We start from the raw sequence: 21,704 nt of genomic DNA on the forward strand, positions 1-21,704 counted from the left end.
AAGAAGGAACTAAGATCTCTTGTATAGGTAGAAATTCTTTGTGATGAATATGATCATTATGTATATCTAAATTGCACCAATAAACTTAAAAAATAATAAAACCCATATTAATCTCTGTGGCTAATTTTTCCACTTTGTCCAAAATATCTGTTCTTACACAAATTAGTATATCTTTAAAACTACAAAGATACCCTCAACCAGAATGTAAATTGCTGGAACGTTGGTGCTGTCAGGAGAGCCTTGTCCGTGTCCTGTTCCATGGAGGAGCCTCACGCCAGCCGGTGCGCCAGTTAGACACTGCCACAGAGGGCCATAAGAGGAGAGGAGCAGTTGTGAAATTTCCAAAATCCTTTCAATAAAAATAATTTCAGTGTAGAAATGTAAATGTTTTCAGTAAATTCCTTGGAAGAGCAAATGTGTATTTTATTGTATTTAATCTTAAGAAAATAAAGCATCCCACATGGAATTTATACTTTCATTATTCTATATGATGACACAAAATATATTATAGTTATGATGTGTGCCAGGGTGGTGATGGCATTTGTTTATAGAGGGTCTGAACTCTTCACCAAGAGGAAAACACAGTCCAAAGACGAAGTTAGAGGAGTGGCAGGTAGGATGGGAGACAGGACGTGGGGGAGGATAGAAACTGCACGCTTGACATTTACTTGTGAAAACAGGTATGAATGGGAGTGTCTTCACAGCAAATTCTTCATGTATATGTAAGTGGATTCATGCATGGCCATTCAACCAACACATAGCGTGTCTGTTCTTTTGTAGGAACTTACACATACATGAATGATATTTTTCTGTTTTTGACTTGCTGTGATCTAGCGATAAGAGCAAATAGATAACGAAACTGTTCAAGAACACGAATTTATGTTATGATTAGAGAACACAGTTTGGTCTTCCACTCATGACTGCTCAGGTTAAGGAAGGCTTTACACAGGAGGTACTCATGGGCAGAGTTTTGAAGAATGAAAAAAAATTACTGCTTTTTACTTTTGATAAGATGGTGAACCAACAGGAGATTCTGCCTTTCATGAACTTAATGAAATGCAAGAGATTTTCATGTTAGAAAGAAGGCAAACAATCCCAAAATATGTTTTCTACAAAAGCCATACATAAAATAAAGATAGGGAGAAAATGAAATAAAGGATATTAAAATATCTAGTGAACAAATGTGAACCAAAAGAAAGTCTGTTGTACTAATTTTGAGGTAAAAAGCATTAAAAGAGACAAGGAAGGACATTACATACAAAGAGAATTTTTTTAAAAAGTTGACCAAATGGGCAAGAATGAGCAGAGATCCTGGATTATAAAATCAGCATGTACAAAGCTATGGAAAGGTGAACAGTTGTGTGTGGGCTACCAAAGCTTTGTGTCTTGTTGCATGATGATAAAAAATAAATGGATTAACTCTCTAAATGGGACTGTGGTGAGAACACGAACAACCTTGGAGCTTCTTGTCTCTCTGCTTGAAATAAGAACAGGCTCCTGACATAGGAAATAATTCGCACTTACGGTTCTGTATCATTAGGGCCATGACCAATTGTAAATATGTTTTAGTTATATGCTGTTGGTATAAATACTTTAAACTGTGAAAAAATAAGTAAATTCTGTTTTAGAGGTTATAACTTCTTAAACTTGGTATTTAGTACCCAATTAGACTGAATAATGAAATCGAATTTTTATTACGGCATTCAAAATATTGCTATTTTCCAAATTAACCATTGTAGAATTCTCTTGATTTCACTTTGTGAGAGATCTTGGCTTTTTTTTTTTTTTTTTTTTTTTTACAGTGAATATCAACTTGTCCTCTGTAGCAAGAAATCACACAAAAATATGTGGGGTTTTTTTTTTTATATTTCCTACACTTATGTGGAAAAATTGTCTTATCATAGATCTCGGTGTCCTTGCTGATCCTAACACATGAGTGAATTAGTTTGTGACTTTTAAAATCCATTTTTTCCCAAGATGGTAATCATTACAGATACAGCTACAAAGAGGAAACTTACTTTGTAGAGCAATATAAAATTATACATTTAACTCATAACAAGTAGTGTAGATCAGATTACTAATACTACTTGATTTATGAAATTTTTATTTTCCTAACCCTGTAGCCAAAAATAGCCTATAGTATTAAAACTGAGATTTCTGTTAAGGATTTCTGATCTCATGAATACCTACCTTGCACATACTTGGTGTACTTACCACAGAACAGGCCTGTCAAGGTTCATTCATATTTCAAAGTACGTATTTCATATTTCAAAGTAGAAAAAGGATTCTTGATTATTAGTGTGTGTTGATGTGTACTAAAAAAATACAGGCATATATAACACACACACTGATGCAACACGCTGTTGACTTGCTCAGATTTCTTATATTTTTGTTATAGAAATAGTCTATGCATAAAGGATGAAAAACTGTTACGTGTTTCTAATGAGACTTTTGAAAGTGAAAGTTGGGGCTTATGCTCTTGGATATTTATTTCAGAATATTGAATGTTAAATCAGTGGAACCCACTGATTTAAGTAGGGCATGCAGACCTTTGCCAGTGCCACTGACTGTCCTAGGAGCTCTGTCATTGCTGCAAGTATTAGAGCCATTGTAGTAGAGAGACAAGTGCATTTTATTTTAATCTCCGTAGAACCATTACCTCGTAAGAAGTATATTGTAATATTTCACTAGATTCCAATTCCCTAATGATACAGAACTCCAATTCCGCTAGACAATGACATCCACACTGGGGAGATCCTATGAGGTTATTCCTCCTCTAGACTGTGGCCTGCCTGGCCTTCCCGTGGTTAGTTTATGTATGTGAAATGGTTTAAGGCAAGGAGAATGCAACATGTGACAATATAATTAAACTTTACTTGATTTCAACAAATGATGATTTTTCCTGATATGCACATTTAAATTTTTAAAAATTTATTATTAAATTGATACTTTAACATGAAGCTATAAATACATAACAATTAACTTGAGATTTAATAATATATTCAGAATTTACTCCAGATCAGTAGTCTTTTACTAGTATTCTGGAGAAGGAAGCATTATTCACTGCAGAAATATTTACTGGGTGATAATGTGCCAGATATTATGCTAACTTCTGATAATACAACAGGAAGCAAAATGGTCTATCTTTTAATGTTAATGAATGAAGCTTTTATAGATATGAGTAGGAAACTCAATATTTATTCAACAAAACTTTTTAAAGAATATGTATTAGAAAAAGTAGATGAATAACAGCTTTTCAAATATTTTAACACTTTGAATTATAATTCCTTAGGCCATTTTTATTATTCCTATAGCTACCATATATTAAATTCATGTTTGCCAGATATGATATAGTTCTCTCTAATCCATATGATAACCCTACAAGATTTATTATGATCCTGAATCTGCGATTGTAATTAAAATTCAGGAAAGGTTGAAATGAAATTTAGTTTTACAGAGCTTCTCATCAAATTCTATAGTAGGAATCATCTTAAGTGTCCTTCTAAAACTGAAGATGCCATGAAAATAGAGGTTGTGTCACCTCTAATGCTAATCTAATATTTATGTGTCGCTTAAATATATGTGAAGGAATATATTTATTTCTTCAGGGCTTGCACTGTGATTGGGAAATAATGTTCAACATATAAATGACTTTCTTCGAAAAAACAGACTTCCCTTGATTCTACCAAAAGATCATTAAGTTGTACTTATTCCTGTGATTACAGTGCTGTATTGGTTTCTCTTTCCATGCTTTTGACTACAGGAATGGATATGCAACTCGCAAACACCTAGAAAAACAACCTAAAACATGGCTTAACAAAGAAAAGCAATAACAAACAGACTCAGGCCTTAAACGTACAATGCTGGTCTCATTTAGCAAGATCAGTTTCTGGACAATCCTCCTTAGTCTTTCCATATTTTACATATTAATGGCTTTGCTTTTCAGTCTCTTACCGAGTTTAATTATTTTCATTTTAAAAAATTGTTCTCTAATAATACTTGCTAATTTGAAATTGCAGCAAAAAGATACTTTATCCATCTATATTTTTAGCCATCTAATTACTGCTTTGGAAAGATGATCTAATCTTGTGGTTCTTAAACTTTCTTGTGCATCAGAATCACTTGGAGAACTTGTTAAAATACAGATTCTTTCCCAAGAGTCTGATTTAGTAGTTCAGAGGAACTGCATGTCTAATCTTCTGTAATTTTTTAAAAAATAGATCAACTCATCAATCAACACATCCCATTTGAAGAGAATAATTAGGGAAGAAATTTCAACAAAGCAAGGCCAATGACTCTAGAGTTCTTATTATTGTTGATTTTCTGTCATCTAAAAGTCTCCCTGGAATTTTATAGCAGAAGCCTTTTTTTAAACTCTCCACCTGTTAATGGGTTCTGGCATGATTTTCTTATCTGAAAATTGTTTGATAACCAATGACACTATTTGAGTTGAGAAGAATCACTTGTAAACACAGTGTCCAGTACTTGGCTAAGAGTTGGTGCTCTTCCTCTAAGAGGCAGAACATTTGGATAACTAAGCTAATTAACAAAATACTCCACACTGTACTGTCTCTATCCCTCTTGTTCTTGGGGACCTAAAAGTACCAAATTTGTTGACTGCTAGCAATTGTGTAAGAGTTTATTCTGCAATAGTTTGAGAAACTGAGGTTGGGGAAAGAATCTCAGCAAATGCTTGAGTAAATGTCCAAGTAACCATTTCCTGCCAAATCATTTGTAAAATTCATGTAAGGCACAGCTCAGAATTTCAGGGGATATTTTAAAGCTTAGATTCCAAAGTCATAGGATTCATCACTTTATGAAGTGCCTGCTTGATTATAGATGAACAGAGGAGATTTTGTGGTAGAATAAATCATTTGCCACCTTTCTTGGTAGAGTCTTCAGTCAGCAATAATATTGATTTGAGAAAAGATCATTGTAAACCAGAGGTCTGAGAATATTTCTGGCATTAGTTCTTGTAATACATTTTGCTTTTTGCTCATAAATGTTCATAACAATCAGTCATGATTTAATAATATGTTTACATTAGGATTCGATTCTCATTCCTGCCTTGTATTAAATCAGGAATTTACTCTTTTTTTGAGAAATTTTACCTATATGAATGCAAAGTATGATATTTAGATCAATTTTAAAAATACTTATTGAGGTGAGTTAGAATTCGTTATATTGAGATTATTTTAGCTTGACATCCGTTATTAGCTTTTCAATGTACTTAGAAAATATGTCTTTTATTCAAAATCAGTAAATTGGTTTAGTAAATGCCCAAAAGAAACTTAGTCACATCTCTTTACCAACATTATTGAAATGGTATGAGAATTCAGTTTATTTTTTATTTAAAGAGGAAAAAAACAGAAAAAGGGTAAAAATAATACATAATTTCAAAAAAAGTAAACAGTAAGAAATCACTAGTTGATAAATTACATACTGTCCTCTTAGAAATAGTTGGTAAAGTTACAAAAATAAAGCATACAAAGTGGACATTCAAACAGCGAGACTGCAAACAGTTCTGTTCAACAATCCAACAAAAATGTAGTAATACGGTTACCAATCCTATATACTTAAACATACATGCAGTTATATCCTTTAGAGCACTTTCTTTTTCTCTCTTTTTTACAATAGCAATTACACATTTTGGGTTTTATTACTCCTACATTTCTTATTACTTTTTACACTAGAGACACAATGTGATATTTATAGATGTTATTCTTATTTATTTCACTAATGAGGATAGCCTCAAGTTGTCTCCATGTACCTAGGAAAGTCTCAAGATCATCCTTTTTATAGCTGAGTAATATTCCATTGTATAAAAATACCATATCTTTTCATCCACTCTGCAGTTGATGTACATCTTGGTTGTTTCCAAGATTTAGCTATTACAAATTGTGCTGCTGTGAAGATGGGTGCACATATATCACTGTGACATGACCTTTTCAGTTTTTCTGGGAAAATATCCAGGGCAGGGAATAGCTGGATTGAATGAAACTTCCAATCCTAGTCTTCTGAGAATTCTCCATACTGATTTCCATAGTGGTTGCAAAGTCCACACTCCCACCAGCAGCAGTGGAGCAGTGTTTCTTTTTCCCCGCGTCCTCGCCAACATTTGTTATCAGCTGGTTTCTTGATGGCAGCCATTCTTTCCGGAGTGAGATGAAATCTCAGTGCTGTTTTAATTTGCATTTCTGGAATGGCCAGTGATGGTGAACATTTCTTCATGTATTGATTTGCCATTTGTCTATCTTCATCTGAGAACTGTGTGTTCATCTTAGTTGCCCAGTTTTGGAGAGGGTCTTTGATTTGGGGGCTTGATGTTTTTTAGTTCTTTATATGTTCTTGGTATAAGTCCTTTGTCTGAGGGATGCTGGCTATAATTCTTTTCCATTCTGTGGGTTTTCTTTTCACTCTGTTGGTGATTCCTTTTGAAGTACAAAAACTTTTCAATAATATCAGATCCCAGTTGTTGGTTCTTTTGAAATGTTTCCCGTGCAGTTTGCATTTTGTTCATGAATTCTCTTCCTACCCCTATGTCTCCAAGACTTCTACCTACCTTGTCTTCCAGAAGATTTAATGTTTCTATTTTAATATTTAGGTCTTTGATCCATTTAGACTTTGGTTTTGTGCATGGTGATAGGCATGGATCTAGTTTCAGTCTTTAGCATGTAGAGAGCCAATTTTTCCAACACCATTTATTAAAGAGGCTATCCTTCCAGTGAACATGTTTAGTCCCTTTGTCAAATATCAGGTGGCTAAGTGTCTTTCTAGTTGTGTTTGCATCTTCTAATCTGCTCTATTGATCCTCAGGTCTATTTCTTTGACAGTACCATGCTGATTTTATCACTGTGACTTTATAGTGTAGTTTCAAGTCAGGAGTTGATATGCCTCCTGCCTTGCCTTTTTACCCAGAATTGCCTTTGGTATTCTAGGTTTCTTCTGTTTCCAAATGAATTTTAGGAGTGTTTTCTGTAGATCTGTGAGGTATGTTAATGGTATTTTGATTGGGATTGCATTAAATCTGTATAACAGGTTTTGGGAGTATGGCCATTTTCACAGTGTTGGTTCTTTCTAGACAAGAGCAAGGAATATCCTTCCATTTTCTAATATCCTCTTCAATCTCCTTTTTAGCATAACATAATTTTCAGCATTTAGGTCTTTTACAGAGAATTCAGTTTTTAATATTTGAAATTTTGAATTACAGGGCTATAGTAGTTAGCACCTGTAGTGGTGATTTTGATGATGTTTATTTTTTCCTAGAGATAAGTAGGATCTATTTTATATGTACAGTATGTGTTTACACTGAAATATTTTTTCTTCATTACTAAGAGTTAAATGAAAAACTAGGCTGCTGGTGGGAAAAATGCTTCAAGAATAAGAGGAAGAAATGTAAATAAACCTCAAGTTAAAAAACTTGGTCAAAATGAAGACATACAGGAATGCCTTTTCCTGGAATCTTTGAGAAATAGGATAATTACTAGCTCACTATTCTGAAGCCTTTTCTATTTTCTGTTTATGACAATAAATACTTCGAGAGCCTTTTTGTCAATTGTGGGGTTGAGGGTGTAATTAAACATAAAACGAGATGTGTAGCCATATATTATGCCAGTGTTCTGGCTCTGTTATCCCTCATGTGTTTATCATGGTTTTTCTATATTTTGTTATAAAAAAACATTTTGAACACTTAGACAGTGATTGCATTTGTCATCCAATGGTCACATTAAATTTTATTCTAAATATTCCAGATAATTATTTGTATGATTTTAGTAAGGAAAAAAATATTAAGACTAGAGAACATCAATGCTAGACCTATGTGGTTAATTACCTGTGTTATCTTAAGCAAGTCTTTCAGTCCTTCCTGGGGGTAAGGGAGAAATGGAGGAAGGGAAGGGAAAGGGAGGGGAGGGGAGGGGACGGGAAGGGAGGGGAAGGGAGGGGAGGGGAAAAGAAAAGTAACTTGCTGAGGTGACAAATAGGAAAATTGCTTGTAGTGATTTTATTTGTGTATTAGATCTGCAGGCTGTATATCTTAAATATCTAATACCTTGCTTGTCGAATAGATTTTGATACAAATGCTATATAAGTATTTGGAATAATAATAATAATAAAAAGCAGAAATTTTGCATCCTCAAAGGTAAACAGATAAAAATGGAGGTACAGTGAGAGGAAAGGTGAACCCTTTGGGAAACTAAGGCAGCTCCCATTCCCCTTGGGCTCTGAGGCCAAGTCTGAAGACCACTGTGGGCGATCTCTCTTTCCTCCAGAGTCTAAAATGTTTTGCGTGATTACTACATATGTCATCCCGAAAGAAAATGTTTATAGTTACACTATATCTATCCTTTCAATGGTATGCACACATTTCTTAATCTATAGTGTGTCATAACAGATGGAATCAAATTTTTTAACTGCTGGTATGCATATAAGATTTTATTGGTTAGCCCAAGTTAATAAATAAATTTTTTTTTTAATTTTAAAGAGAAAAAAACCCAGAAAAATCAGGAAGCAAACAATCCGAAAACAACAACAAAAACAAAATGACAGCAACAACAGCACAACCAAAAACAATAGCTATGTGGAATTTCAAAACAAGATGACAGGAATATAGCAATGGTTGTTATCTTCAAAATAGTCGCTCAGTTTATCAAATACAAGCATGCAAGACTGATCAAATAATATACTTTCCCTTTGAGCAATTTTTCCCCTTTTACTATATCTATTATAACTTTTGAGTAATTGATTTTTAAAAACATGGTATTTTTATACAATAGAATATTATTAAGCCACGAAGAATGATAAATTTTAGACTTACTGATACTCAGAAGTGAAACCATACTCACAAGTGAAATAAATCAGATTTGCATGTGTAAACACTGTATTGTCTCTCTGGTGTAAGAAACTGAAAAAGTAAATAAAATCCAAAAGTTACAGTGGAATGGCTACTTTTAAGAAACATCTCATAATGTATCTGTCCTAGTTATTTTTTTTTTGGAAGTGTCACATTAAACAGAAATTAGTCTATGAAAGGCAAATTCAGCCATGGGTTCCCTGATAAACGATTTGACATATTTCTTCCTTTCACCACAACTCTGAATATTTTTCTTTGCATCTTCTTGTCTCACACCCTGACCTTCCTCCACCTGAGTATTCTGGGGGCCTCACAGTAATCTCTCTTTCCCCCCTTCTTTGCCATTTGCCACTGATCCTCTAAGAATTGTATCTTTCTTGCTGATCTAGTTCAGAAAGAGAAGAAAGATTCCATGACTGGTGGATTTTCACTCTCACTTGCTCTTGGAAGTGTTTAGATGCTAACATCCCCTTTTGGGATGCAGAACTTATTCTTCACAGAGAAATGCTATCATAAATGTACAACAGATTATGTAAGTTTTGTACTATCTAATACGGTGTGCACATTTACTTTATAAGTGAATGCTACAATGTGTGCTGGTATGCGGCTCTATCAACTGTTTCTACAGGAAAGTAAGGTATATGTTTAAGGCACCCAATATGTAGATGTGCACAGTATTGGGCAGTGAATATATTAATCAACAGATGAAGATATTAAGTAATTCTGCATCCATGAGAAAGTATCGTTTTCTTTTGCACGCAGTTTGGACTTAAAGTTTAGCACTTCAGGTCTAAGCCATGATTTTGTGTTTTTGTTTTTAGATTTTTTTTTTAGATATAGTAGGAATTGGATGCAATAAAATTGATCGTTGGTACTAAGATCTCATTAGGATTTGTGAAATGGACAATTGCCCTACATAAATAGCAAGTAAAACAAAATCAAGCCAGTCCTTCATAAAAATTTTATTCTGGGGTGTGCTTGTTTTCCAAAACTACCTCTACTAAATCTCCTGTCAATGCTGAAACTAGAAGGCAGAAAAGCTTCTAGCGCTACAGCCAACTGCAGTGTAGCCAGAGAAACAGGCAACAAAAATAGAACACCAGGATTGCTGTGCGTGGGTGAGGCAGAAACCACATTATGAGCAAAAGCTTCCAGTATTATTTTAGAACCAATACAGAGCTCTGCACTTCTCTCCTCTCTCTCTTCCAAAAACACATACTACAAAAATAAAATGAGATTAAATGTATGTGCATTTGCCCTTTTAGAATTATGATTCTTAATTTTTTCCCCCTTGCTTTTCTTGCTTTGGATGCGAATTGCCAGTGTGGAAACAGTGCATAAAGCAAGCGTGGAGGGAGGAAAGAGTTAATTGCTTTTAAGGCCCTACAACAGAGAATTATGGTTTGAAAGATAGAGGCTGGACAGCTGGGTTTGCTGGGGTATTTTTAAATGCATTAATGCAGGCTCCAATCTTTCGGCCATGCTTGACCTATTTTTGGCTCAGGCCGACCATTGTTCTATTTCTGTGCCTGTGGGCCATGCTGTTGTTGATTCATATGCAAATGGATTATCACTGGCTTTAGCCAACTTGAGCTGAGAGAGACTGAGAAAGGGAAGAGAGAGACTCACAGACAGGAGAGGGACGCCGGCTGGAGCAACTTGCAGGACCCAGGGCTCTTGCAAAGAAACCCTAGCTGCCTCAAGAGCTCTGAGCCAGGTTTAATTGCTTTCTTTTTCTCATGGGTAGAGTTAATATTTTTCTACTTATTCTGACAAAGAAATAACCTCGAAGCACATTCCCGTGTCCCACCTGCTTTTAGTTTCCGGGATAGCTAAAACTCCAGAGAGCTCTAGCATCCATTCTGTCCTTTCCACTTTGCACACAGGTTGGTAACATGGGGAAAGTACCCAGGTCTTTTAAAAAGTAGCTGTCCTCTTGAGCAGAAAGGAAATCATTGTCGAAGTTGATCCTGTGCTGCTGCTCCTCAGGGAGGAGGGAGGACCAGCCAGGGTAGCTCCTGGGGCCAGTGCACTGAGCAGTGATGAAGCTTTCATGTAGCTGAAGTAAGAGTGACTGGATTATGCTGCAGACAATTTACGAGAGTGACTCTTGTTTTTCCTCAGATGGGGTGGCTGGACGGGAGCAGCTCTTGGCTCAGCAAAGAATGCACAGTATGATCAGCTCAGGTAAGATCCTCTTTCATAACCGAGAGGTTTTTGTGTTGAAAAGGGGGCTATCCTGGAAAATGAGCTAAAGAAAAAAAAGAGCACCTCTTGTTAGAAATCGCTGCCTTTTGGTGGGATGTTGATGTTTTCTCAGTGCCGCTGTAGGGTTTAACTTAGATCCCTTCCATTGCTGTTTCTGTGCACATTCTGAGTCTGCACAAGGACGACTGCTTCTGAATGAAATTGCAAAGTATTGCTTCTGATGAGAGATGAGACTGAGATAAGTAAAATATAGTTGAGGGTGTTTTGCTTTACTATGCAGCTAGAAAAAGGAGATCTGTGCTGATTGTAAGCATATGCTGAAAGGACTTTAAATCAGGTAAGTTCATATTGGAGCTTCAGTTTAGATCGCAGCCTCAGCCAGCCTGATGATTTTATATTTACAGTGTGCATCTATTTATAGTCCTACCTTCTGAAATGTGTTTACCGTGGAGTTTTAAAGGTAGTTTTGTTCTTTTTCACAATTTGGCTTTTTTTCTCCTCAGCCCAAAATGAAACTGTTTAGAATGAAATGAAATTGTTATTAGCAGGTGCTTATTTTAATTTTTTTCAAAAACATTTGTGAAGTCTAGCATTGTCAGGCAGATGTAATGGCATATACACATATAAATGTGTTAGAAGCAGGTGCAACATTTTAAAGGATAACAGTAACAAATTCTAATTTTTGGTTTCTCTGTATATACTTGTACCCTCAAGGACGCATTGATGGGAGAAGCAGCTTCCCTGGGCAATATTAAATATTTTTAATTATTGCATTTTATATGTGTTTCCTATACCTAGTTCATAAAGCATCTGGGACTTTGCTTCTGTCCTCTTCTGAGTACTTCAAGCTGCATTTCCTTGAAGTTCTTTCTTGAAATCTTCAAAGTTCCTTTGTAGGCTTAATCATAGTTATGGATCACTGCTGTGATTCATATGATATGAATGTAACATAAAGCGGCATTTACTTTGTAAGGCTGGGTCTGGGTATAGAGTCAGATATTCCACAGGTTGGCATGTCTGCTCTGGTGCAAATACACATTCCCATCTGCAGATTCTTCTTGAAGCTAGTTTTCTTTAAATCTCGAATGGTCATGAGGCTTTTAAGATGTTTCTGACACAATTCTCACATAAAATGAGAATAGATCGACTTTTTACAATATGGTACTTATACACTTGACTGCAATTGTATAAATGAGTAATGTCTACTTAAAAGTAAACCTGCCAGAATTGCAGTAGTTTATTATTAGTTGGCTGAAAGCTGATAAAGACTTAGGGACAGGTCCACAGATATGTCTGGGGTAGCACTGGCCACTTAGCACTGTATTTTGAAAACTATTACAGGTATCTTTCAGTACTAAACTGTATCGTTTAAATCTTTGCCTCTGTGTATAAATTTAATATTTCTTTCAAATGACAGAAACATAGGTGGGTTTACCAAATAGCAATTACCTGGTGCCATTAGGGCTGGCTACAGGTGTTAGCAAGCTTTGCTATTTCTCCACATTAGATAATCACATACAGGTTTACCCCCATTTTGGTTAAGATTGTTATTCCCTGGCAGTTAGTAATGTGTATACAGAGAAGCAACATTTTCAAACAGAAGTATTTGAGACTACCCATTCTGTTGCAAGCTCTACAGGATGCAACACTGAGGCAATAGCTATTAAATGAAAAGTGATAGGGTTAACACCAACTCCCTAACTGGCCTGGGATAAATAAATACTCAAGGTCTGCTTGTTTTTAACATTTGAAGCATAAATTGCATTCTTCCTGTGAAGTTGAATAACATTTGATTTTGTTTCCTGGGCCATGCCATTAAATTTACTTCAGTGAGTCTTTCTTGTGTAATTCTGTAAGACACTGGTTCTTGCACATAAGAGTCACTAGGAACATTCTATGGAATGTAATGCTTATTATTCTACACTTAAAGTTTCTGTTTTAATTGGTGGCAGGTAAAGTATGGACACTGGTTGTTCTTAAATCTCTCTAGCTGTTGTAACCTTCAACGAACAGAACCACTGCTGCAGAGATAAAGTGTGATAACGATAGTGAACCATCATTAGAGGAGTTTGTCCTGTGTTTTAACTGCTAAATTAAGGGTGGGTTTGTCTAATATACTGTATCTACAAGTCCTGTTGAGCTCCCACCTGGACGGGAGACCTAGTTGTGATTCTTAGGATGAAAACTGATGGAACATTTGGATCTAAAGGAGGGAAGAGGTAGGCAGCAGTGCGAGTGGCAGAGAGTGACTGCCCGTCCTAAGAACCAAAAGTTGTATTAAAAAAATTCTGGTTCCTACAAGGTCTGCTGCTGGCTAATCGTTTAACTGTTTTTCTCATCTTCAAACAAAAGAATAACAATGTCCTCCAGCTTATCTGTGGTATTCTTGTGAGGTTCATATGCAGCAATAAAAATTTAAAGTATATAATCACTATTATCCTTACCAGTTTTAGTGACTACGTGTGAGATGCTGGCTCTCCCGTGTCGTCTTGTACCTTGCTAGACAGGTTAGATATGTTAAATTATAGGTTATAGGTCATAGGGAAAGTTAATTTTTATCAGGTTTATCAAGTTTCTTTAGTTATTGTGTAAATCAGCTATTTCTTTGGTGATCTTGGTCTGGTAGGTCTTTTCCTTACACAAATAGTGACTGTTAGGACAGTGTTTATGTGTGTGTGCTCTGAAATGTCTCATTACACGATTAACAATCAAAGAGAAAGTAATTGCAGTGTGTGATCAAATAGTGACACTTCAGTGACAGATTTCTCGAGATTACTTTAAAAGTGAGTTTTACTGTATAATTGTTGTTAACAATTTTCATTTGTTGTTCTATTTATGTAGGCTATTGCGTATCAATATAGATTATTTTTGTTCAGAGCTTTTTATATGTGTTTGAATTGCTGGTGCTGTATATAGTTGCATGTTTTCTTAATATTGACATAGTTAGGTTACACATGTTAGGTAGAACTGAGATGTTTAATACCTGGTTTTATACTGTAGTCTGCCAATGTCTCTTAGCTAAAAAAAATCTACAATCTAGAATCTTGGAATCACTGTGAATGACACATTTTGCCAAGTACATCTCCACTTCTGTGGCTCGTGTAGGCCAGGATAGGTGATAACTGTGGCAGAAAGAGAAGGGTGTGCAAATATTGACTCAGGTCTCTCAGGAGCTGGCAGAATCAGGGACATTTGCCTGTTACCAGGCATCTTGCTCAACACGTCGGGCAGCAGAGTGTCCTCACAGCATTATGAAGGAATTTCCAAGTTTGTGGGGGAAGTAATGTCAGATATAGGTGTAATAAGAAAACTCGTGTTTTCATCATGCATTCTTATTTTAGGTAAAAAAGAAAAAACTTTTAAATGTAAATCCTCGATTCTTTTCTTTCTTTCTTTCTTTTTTTTTTGGTACTTTGACTTGAACTCATGACCTTGTGCTTGCCAGGCAGGTGCTTTGGTGCTCAGCTAAATCCCCAGCCCTCTGGATTATTCTTTAAAATCCATTTTGTCCTTTTCTAAACCCTTCTGTTTTTTAGTGTGTAGTATCAAGAGGAAGGGAATATTTTCTGTTCAGTAGTCACTTATATGTCTACTTGCAGAGCATAATCCAATTATGAAAAACAAAATTCTGCGAACTGCTGCTGTCTGTGAAGAATCATTTCTCATGTGCCTCATAATTATTATTTTGCCATTCTCAATCTCAGATTATATTCACTGGTAAGACTGTTACTGGTTGGAATAGTGGATAAGTATCAATCAAAAACCAGTTACAAATAAGGCCCACTGAGACTGAAGACATGAATGAATATTTCATGTTTCAGAGAATGACCCAAGTAGTACGATTATTACTATGTCCATTAAATAATACATCTACAGATATCTGAAAGAAACTCAAATTCTAAATTTAAACTGTGATGAGATGAGAGATTTGAAAACACACTGCATAATTTCTCACCACTGATAAGTTATAAAGTGAGCAAAGACCTCTTATACCTGGAACAATATTTAACAGTAATGAACAATGAAAATTATATAACCCAGTTCAGCATACCTCAGAAACCAGTAGCCAGGGAGGCAAATGGAAGCAGTAGTCTGAACAGAACAGCCCATCCTGTGAATTCTACCATTCACATTTGAAAAAAAAGCAAAATGAGTGATTAACCTCCACGTTTTTGGTTGTTCATTTTTCCATTGTAAATGAGGAATAATAGAAAGGATTCTGGGGGAGAAACTGGAGAAATGGAGGAAAGTGAAGAAACATGGTTTCAGAGCAACACTCTCAACTGAGCCAGTGTTCCTAAGGTCCTTGGAATGAGACACCTCTTAGCCCATGCAATTGCCTAACTATTGTGTTCCACAAATAGCACACACTGAATAAGAAAATAAATTCCATGAAGCAAGATCTTAAAAATGAGAATGATAAAACAGGAAAATGAGATGAAAAAGGAAATTTAGGTCTAAGGAAATGATGTTTAAAAAAAAACTTACACAAAACTGGTGGTCAAAGTAGTAGGAAATAAAATAGTGGAAATTTTTACTGACAAGAAGGGAAAGGTTGAAACAACTAAACTGATTGGAAAAGGAAAATGAGTTCATGTGTTAGAGGAATGTATTTGAATGTATTTGAAAGCTAGAAACCAAATTAACAACAACAAAAAATAATTTGTGTTCTGGAAGTTGATATACCAAAATAGTATAACAAGATATTTTTGCAAAAATAAGGTAAGATAATTTCACTAAAAAGAAAATAAAACCCTGTAGTTTTGAAAGCATTCCTCTTTTAGGGAAATTTGATGCAAATACTCAGGGCAGAGTCACATCATGACTGGTCTATCAAATGATAGTAATTCTTTATGAGTTCAGGACAGGGAAAGAAGGTCAGGTGGAAGGATGGGATGTAGGGGGACTCACAAGGCCCGTCACCCTGACCCACGTTCAGTGTCAGAAGACAGCGAAGAAAACTCTAAGGTTCTGAAAGAAGTACAACCTAGGCTGATGCTTAGCTAACCTGCTCTTGATATATAGAGAAAATAGATAAGGTAAAAATCCTCACACATGAGTTGTTAGAGACACTGTAACTAATACACACACCTAGAGAGATGAATTTAAAACATACAAAAACAAATTCAAGGGCTGAGGATTCAGCTTAGCAGTATAAGCGCCTGCCTGGTGAACATGAGATCGTGAGTTCAATCCCCAGGAGCCCCTCAAAATCAAAAGAAAAAATAGTAAAAATAATGGAGTGGGATACTGAATCCATTTTAAAAATTTGGGATTTTGAGTATGGAAGAGAAAACAAATATTACAAACTAGGGCAATGTAAACTTTTTAGCAAAGCTAACCAGTGTGAGATAACAGAGAGAATGAATTGAGAGGCCGTGGGAAAGTGCTATTATACCTCCCTTCAGTGACATGGACACAGTCTCTGCTGCGTAAACTAGAAATACACTGTTTTTCAAAAGAGGATGCAAACATTGGTTTTTAAGAGAATAGTTTTTAACCTTACAACTCTATGGAAATAGTCTCTCTCATGATGAGGAAGCATTTTATATATTTATAGTTCCTATACATTGTTATATCTGCTAATTTATATTTAAATTCATTTAAAAAGTGAAAACAAGATAATATGATCTTGTTTTTATGAAAATATTATTTTTATCTCTCCATGTCCTCAAAGAACTCATATATAGAAATCATGAAAGATTTTGTGTTGGCGTTTGGTGAAAGGGAAGAGCTTTTGCTTTTATCCTCATCCGTTTTCGCATCCGATGAATTTTTATAATCGATGTATATCTCTTAAAAAGTGTCCCATCGTTCTCACATAAAGCCATTATGCCGAATTACTGACAATGATTAGTTGTAAGTTAGGTGATTTTCCTCTATAAGTGAAAGAAAATTCTATCCCAAATGACAACCAACCAGGGCATTTGTCATTTAGTAAAGTAATACAATAGCTGGGTGATCAGACCGTGCCAGGTGCTCTACAGTGTGTCCATAGGTCCAGTCTTTCATCTTATCGCTCTGTCCTGCAGGCCTTCGGTGCCATGATTAGAAAGTGGTTTCCTCCAGGGGTCACAAGTGGGCTTGTACCACTTCCAGGCCTTGTGGCTGTTGAAGCATAGCAAATTCCAGAGACAAAGGAGGGGAACATTGCTTTTTGGGGTCTCTTTTTGAGACATGTTATCCAGAACTTCCATGATAGATCATGCTTTATAATTCAGTGGTTGAAGTAGGATCACCTGCCCATTCTTAGCCAGTTGTGGGATGAACCTAGAAAAGTGGGTATCAAACTTAATCACGTTTGTATTGGGAGGAAGAAAGGAAGAACAGGAATAAAAATTAGCTATGTCAATGTCTGTATACTGGTGAGTAAAATTTTCTTTAGTTTTTAGTCTCAAGCTATAGATAAATTAATGGACTGTTTTAGTTTACCTTTTAATTGAATTATGGATGCTAGTTCATTATCTTGAAATATTGAAGACAACACTTCTTTGTAAACAATGTATAACTTTTTACTAGTATTGAATATGTATGCGATGTGTTTTTAGATGCTCCTAATAAAAAGACTGAAACACATACTGTGGACAAAAATTGGATCTCTAAGTTGTAAGCTATTTTTATCTTTAGAAAAGAGGGACATCAATATTTCCACCAAATACATTACAAATGTTTATCATAAACTTGTATAGAGTATCATTTTAATGTTGGCTCTCAGAGATGCAGAAACATTTTATAGAAATTTAATAATACATGAATTGTTTTCAATACATGAAAGGAAAATTATCTTTAAATATTCAGAATGCAGTATCTCTGCCATTAGGTTTTTATAATTATTGCATTTTGAGACTAATGAACAATCTTTATATCACAGAATGATGATTCTTCATTTTAACTTTTTCTGAACTGGAATACATTGAACCAATGTAGTTGAAATGAAAGCCCATGAAAATGACTTTTGAGAGTGAGTTTCCAAGATTCACATGCCTTTTCTTGAAAGGAAACTGCACTGCCAGGGGTTAGCTTGGGATGTGTTGTACCCTTGCTATTGGCAGATTTTATTCTTTTTTTATTTGCAGAAGGTGGGCAAAGAGGAGGGAGAAAGACAAGAAAATATCTTAATGTTCCTAATTCTTTTTCAACTAAATCACTTACCTGAAATAAAATTAATTTAAATTTTTATAATTTAATGACTTACCTTCTTTAGTGATACCAGAGAACACTAGATATAGGTTACTCTAAATTACTGTGATTTATGAATACAGAAGTAAGTAATTCTTGTGTTTTTAAAAGAATTTCTTTTCCATTCATATCATAATATTAACTTTTCCATGGTAAAATAGGTAGTCTTTTATGCATATGGTTTTTAAAATACCCAATAATTAAATCCAATGAGAACCACTTTAAGGAAGAAAGAAATTTACCAAACCACAGACTATAACTAGTCATTTACTTATGAGTGAACTTTTTGCATGCTGATAAGGTTGGAAATACCCTCTTTATTTTCCTGCTTCTCCTCTTGGTCCACCACTTACATTAGAAACATTTAAATTCATATTTTTTTCATTATGGACTCATTTGTACTTGTGTTTCTACTGTTCTTGGTTTGCTTGAGGTAGATTTTTATGAGTGTCTAAGGCATGATGTTTCCAACCTGTGATAAAATATGAGAATGACATGAAGTTCTTTCAGAATTGAAACTTGAAATTAAAATTAAAACAAACTAACTTAAAACAAAAAACAATACATTTCATGGGATTTTTATTAAGTAATATGTTACCTTGGGAGTTCTTGCTTTAGTAATGATGTATTTACCCAGAAGTGTTCAAGGCACCCCATGTAGGGTAAACTAAGGTAGTAAAAGCTCTTGATGAAGAGAACATAGTTTTAACTTCACTCCTGGTACTTTGCAAATCTGTTTGGCGTGTTTTGAATCCACGGATATCACCATCAGTTATCCTTCTCACTTTTTTTGTCGTACTGTACTCTGATTTTCTAATTATTAGTTGTAACTCAGGACATGAGTGATTATATGCATATTTATTTGTTTATTTATTTCTTCATTTATTTATTTTGAGACAGGATCTGTGTAATTCAGACTGACCTTGAGCTCATCATGTAGCCCAGGATGACCTCAAACTCAGAGTAATCCACCTGCATCAGATTTACAATGCCAGGATTACAGGCATGCGCGTACATCTATCTTTTCACGTTTTTAAGTCGTTTTTCTTAGTAATGATGTAAAACAGCTAATGTTTTGAGACTTTCTCTCAAGGCATTGCTTTGTCATTTAATCCTCACTATGATTCAGTGTGATACATGGAATAGGCTTAGCAAAACTCACGTTGTACCGTTGACCAGTGAAAGGCATTTACTGATAATTTGCATAGGTAGGAAATGGTAGAGTCTAGTTTCAACTTCTGCCATTTTTCTCAAAGAGAAAAATAGCCTATTCATATTTGTTAGGTACTGAAAGTGTGGAATCAGCCATACAGTGTTTATAAACAACATTTGGCAGACTTTGTAACCCTGGGAAGTTGAATACACAGTGAGGCCACCGTATTGAAAGTCTTGAAGCAAATTTCCAGGGCTTCATAATTAAAATTAGAAGATATTAACACTGTCCAGGGCTGAGGTGAGCTTAGGGAAACCTTCAAAGTTCTACCATGTTTCACAGAACATAGCCATAGGATAAAGTAATTTAGCTCTATTCCAAAACAGCACATTATTACTAATGTATTTTAGCAGTAGAGTATATATTTTAGAATATCTGTACGGCGGCATTTGTTTCTTTTGACCAAATATGCTTGAATTGTGCCCGCTTTAGTCTTTACCTAGAAATGTGACATTAATAAAATCTATGTCTTCACTCAAATTCCGGTTTCAACATGTAGCAAGAAAGTCCTGGTGTAATGTAAAGCTCTAACTGATAATATTCACATTCTGCTTATTTTGAATATATACTCATCTTATTTGGGTCCAACTTGGACATTTGAATGAAAACTGAATAGAAATACTAATATACTATCATGATATTGTACTTTGTCTTAAATGATACTTCGTTAGCTGGATATTGTACATTCTACTGGGGGCCTAAACCTAAAATTTACCAATTACTTACTAATACAATTATGCAAGGGCAAACTCTTATCCTACAACACTTATTTATGATGTTGTTTGCCATGAGAATCTTGAGCCATATTTTTGAATCGATACATTCTAAAAACATCATTATCATATTAATGACCACCGTTATTTATTGTCATCGTGGGAGACAGAAGCTCTCAGGAGATCCTAGAATGCATCAGAACCTGCAGTGTCCACATGCCCATGCCTCTCTTCAGCAGGCTGACTCCTTTGGGTCAGTTATTCTTAGCCTCGGTATTTCTATCTTATGGCATCGCAGGTCTAAGATTAGCTTGTTAGGCGTTATCATACCATCTGAGTTACCTCCTAATATAACTCTACACTGGAATGATTATTTATAGAAAGAGCATTCTGTCATTTTTGGGTTATTTCTAGTAGTTTAAATAAAGAAGAATAACATTCAAGTAAAACCACAGATTCCTTCCTGCTGCCAAAACAACATGATAACTGTCTACTTAAGGGGCAATGGTGGTGTTTAAACGAGTGCTTAGGGTGATTACAGAATTCTTTTTATCTTGGCCACCTTGAGGGAAAAGAGAGTCCTTTAGGTAGCGGTGTATATTGCTTGTGGAAAGGCAGAGAGGTAACCTTGATACTTTCTGTCACAGAGCACACAAGACTCTGGTTGATGATGACAAGAAGAGACACACAGGGTTTATTTTTAGAAGCAGACATTGCTAAGCTCTCTGTTTGGTGTTAATATTGCTCATAAACAGGCTCCTCAGGGCTGTTGACCCTTCCAGTGAATATAGCATCACACACACACACAGATAGACGACTCACACATGCACACACCACATACACACAAACACATGCACACCAGTTTTCTTTTTCACTCTCCAAAGATAGTTTATTTTTTAAAAAATTGTAACTCTAAAGCAATCTAAATTCCTTCAATTTCTCCAATAGATTTAGAATACTTTTTACATCTCATGAAGATTGGGCTTAAGGGATGGTTTTTGAAAAAACTGAACACTATATTTATAAACAATGAATATAGAGGTTGACCATAAAGTCTGGAGAAATAGATAAATGTACATTGTATAATTTCATAATTATAGTACCCATAAAATAATACAATCCATGCTTCCAGCTGTGTTGTAATAGTATATAAAATATAGCTACAGCAGATATTCTAATTGTAGCATATTAAGTTATTGATTTAAACAAATGTAAAATTCTCAGTGTGTGAAAAAGCATGGGCTTCTGCTTCTGATGTAACTGTTGAAGAACCCATTGAATTTCAAATATAGTAAAATGCACAGTTTTACACTTGAGAGATTTGTCTTAGTTTATTTCAACTGTGTGTTTGAGATCTTAGTAATTGCTACTTTGATCTCATTAAAATTGTCATTTTTAATCTGTTAAATTTACACTTTACATTTCTTGATTACTAATTCATTTTAGGTGATGAAAATGTTAAAACAGTGTATTAGGCATCTCATGAGTCACAATGAGTCAGAATAATTTATAGGAATAGTCACAATTTTATCATTGTTAT

General features: G+C 35.0%; 1 protein-coding gene across 23 annotated transcripts in view; it reads left to right on the top strand.

Moving 5' to 3' along the window:
- Hdac9 (histone deacetylase 9) overlaps positions 1-21,704 on the top strand; it is an 849,535-nt gene that overhangs the window by 365,436 nt on the left and 462,395 nt on the right. For 19 of the 23 annotated variants that reach the window (XM_063233991.1, XM_063234068.1, XM_063234058.1 and 16 more), the window contains one exon: positions 10,976-11,038. In XM_063233991.1, the coding sequence (XP_063090061.1) occupies positions 10,976-11,038 (63 nt within the window). Of the gene's footprint in view, positions 1-10,252; positions 10,738-10,975; positions 11,039-11,073; positions 11,397-21,704 lie in introns of those variants that run through there. The other 4 variants (XM_063234049.1, XM_063234038.1, XM_063234043.1 and 1 more) reach the window with 3 other exon arrangements.

This window comes from Cavia porcellus, unplaced genomic scaffold (assembly GCF_034190915.1).
Source record: "Cavia porcellus strain 051 isolate PalLab524CR breed Dunkin Hartley unplaced genomic scaffold, mCavPor4.1 scaffold_2, whole genome shotgun sequence".
Lineage (NCBI taxonomy): Eukaryota > Metazoa > Chordata > Mammalia > Rodentia > Caviidae > Cavia > Cavia porcellus.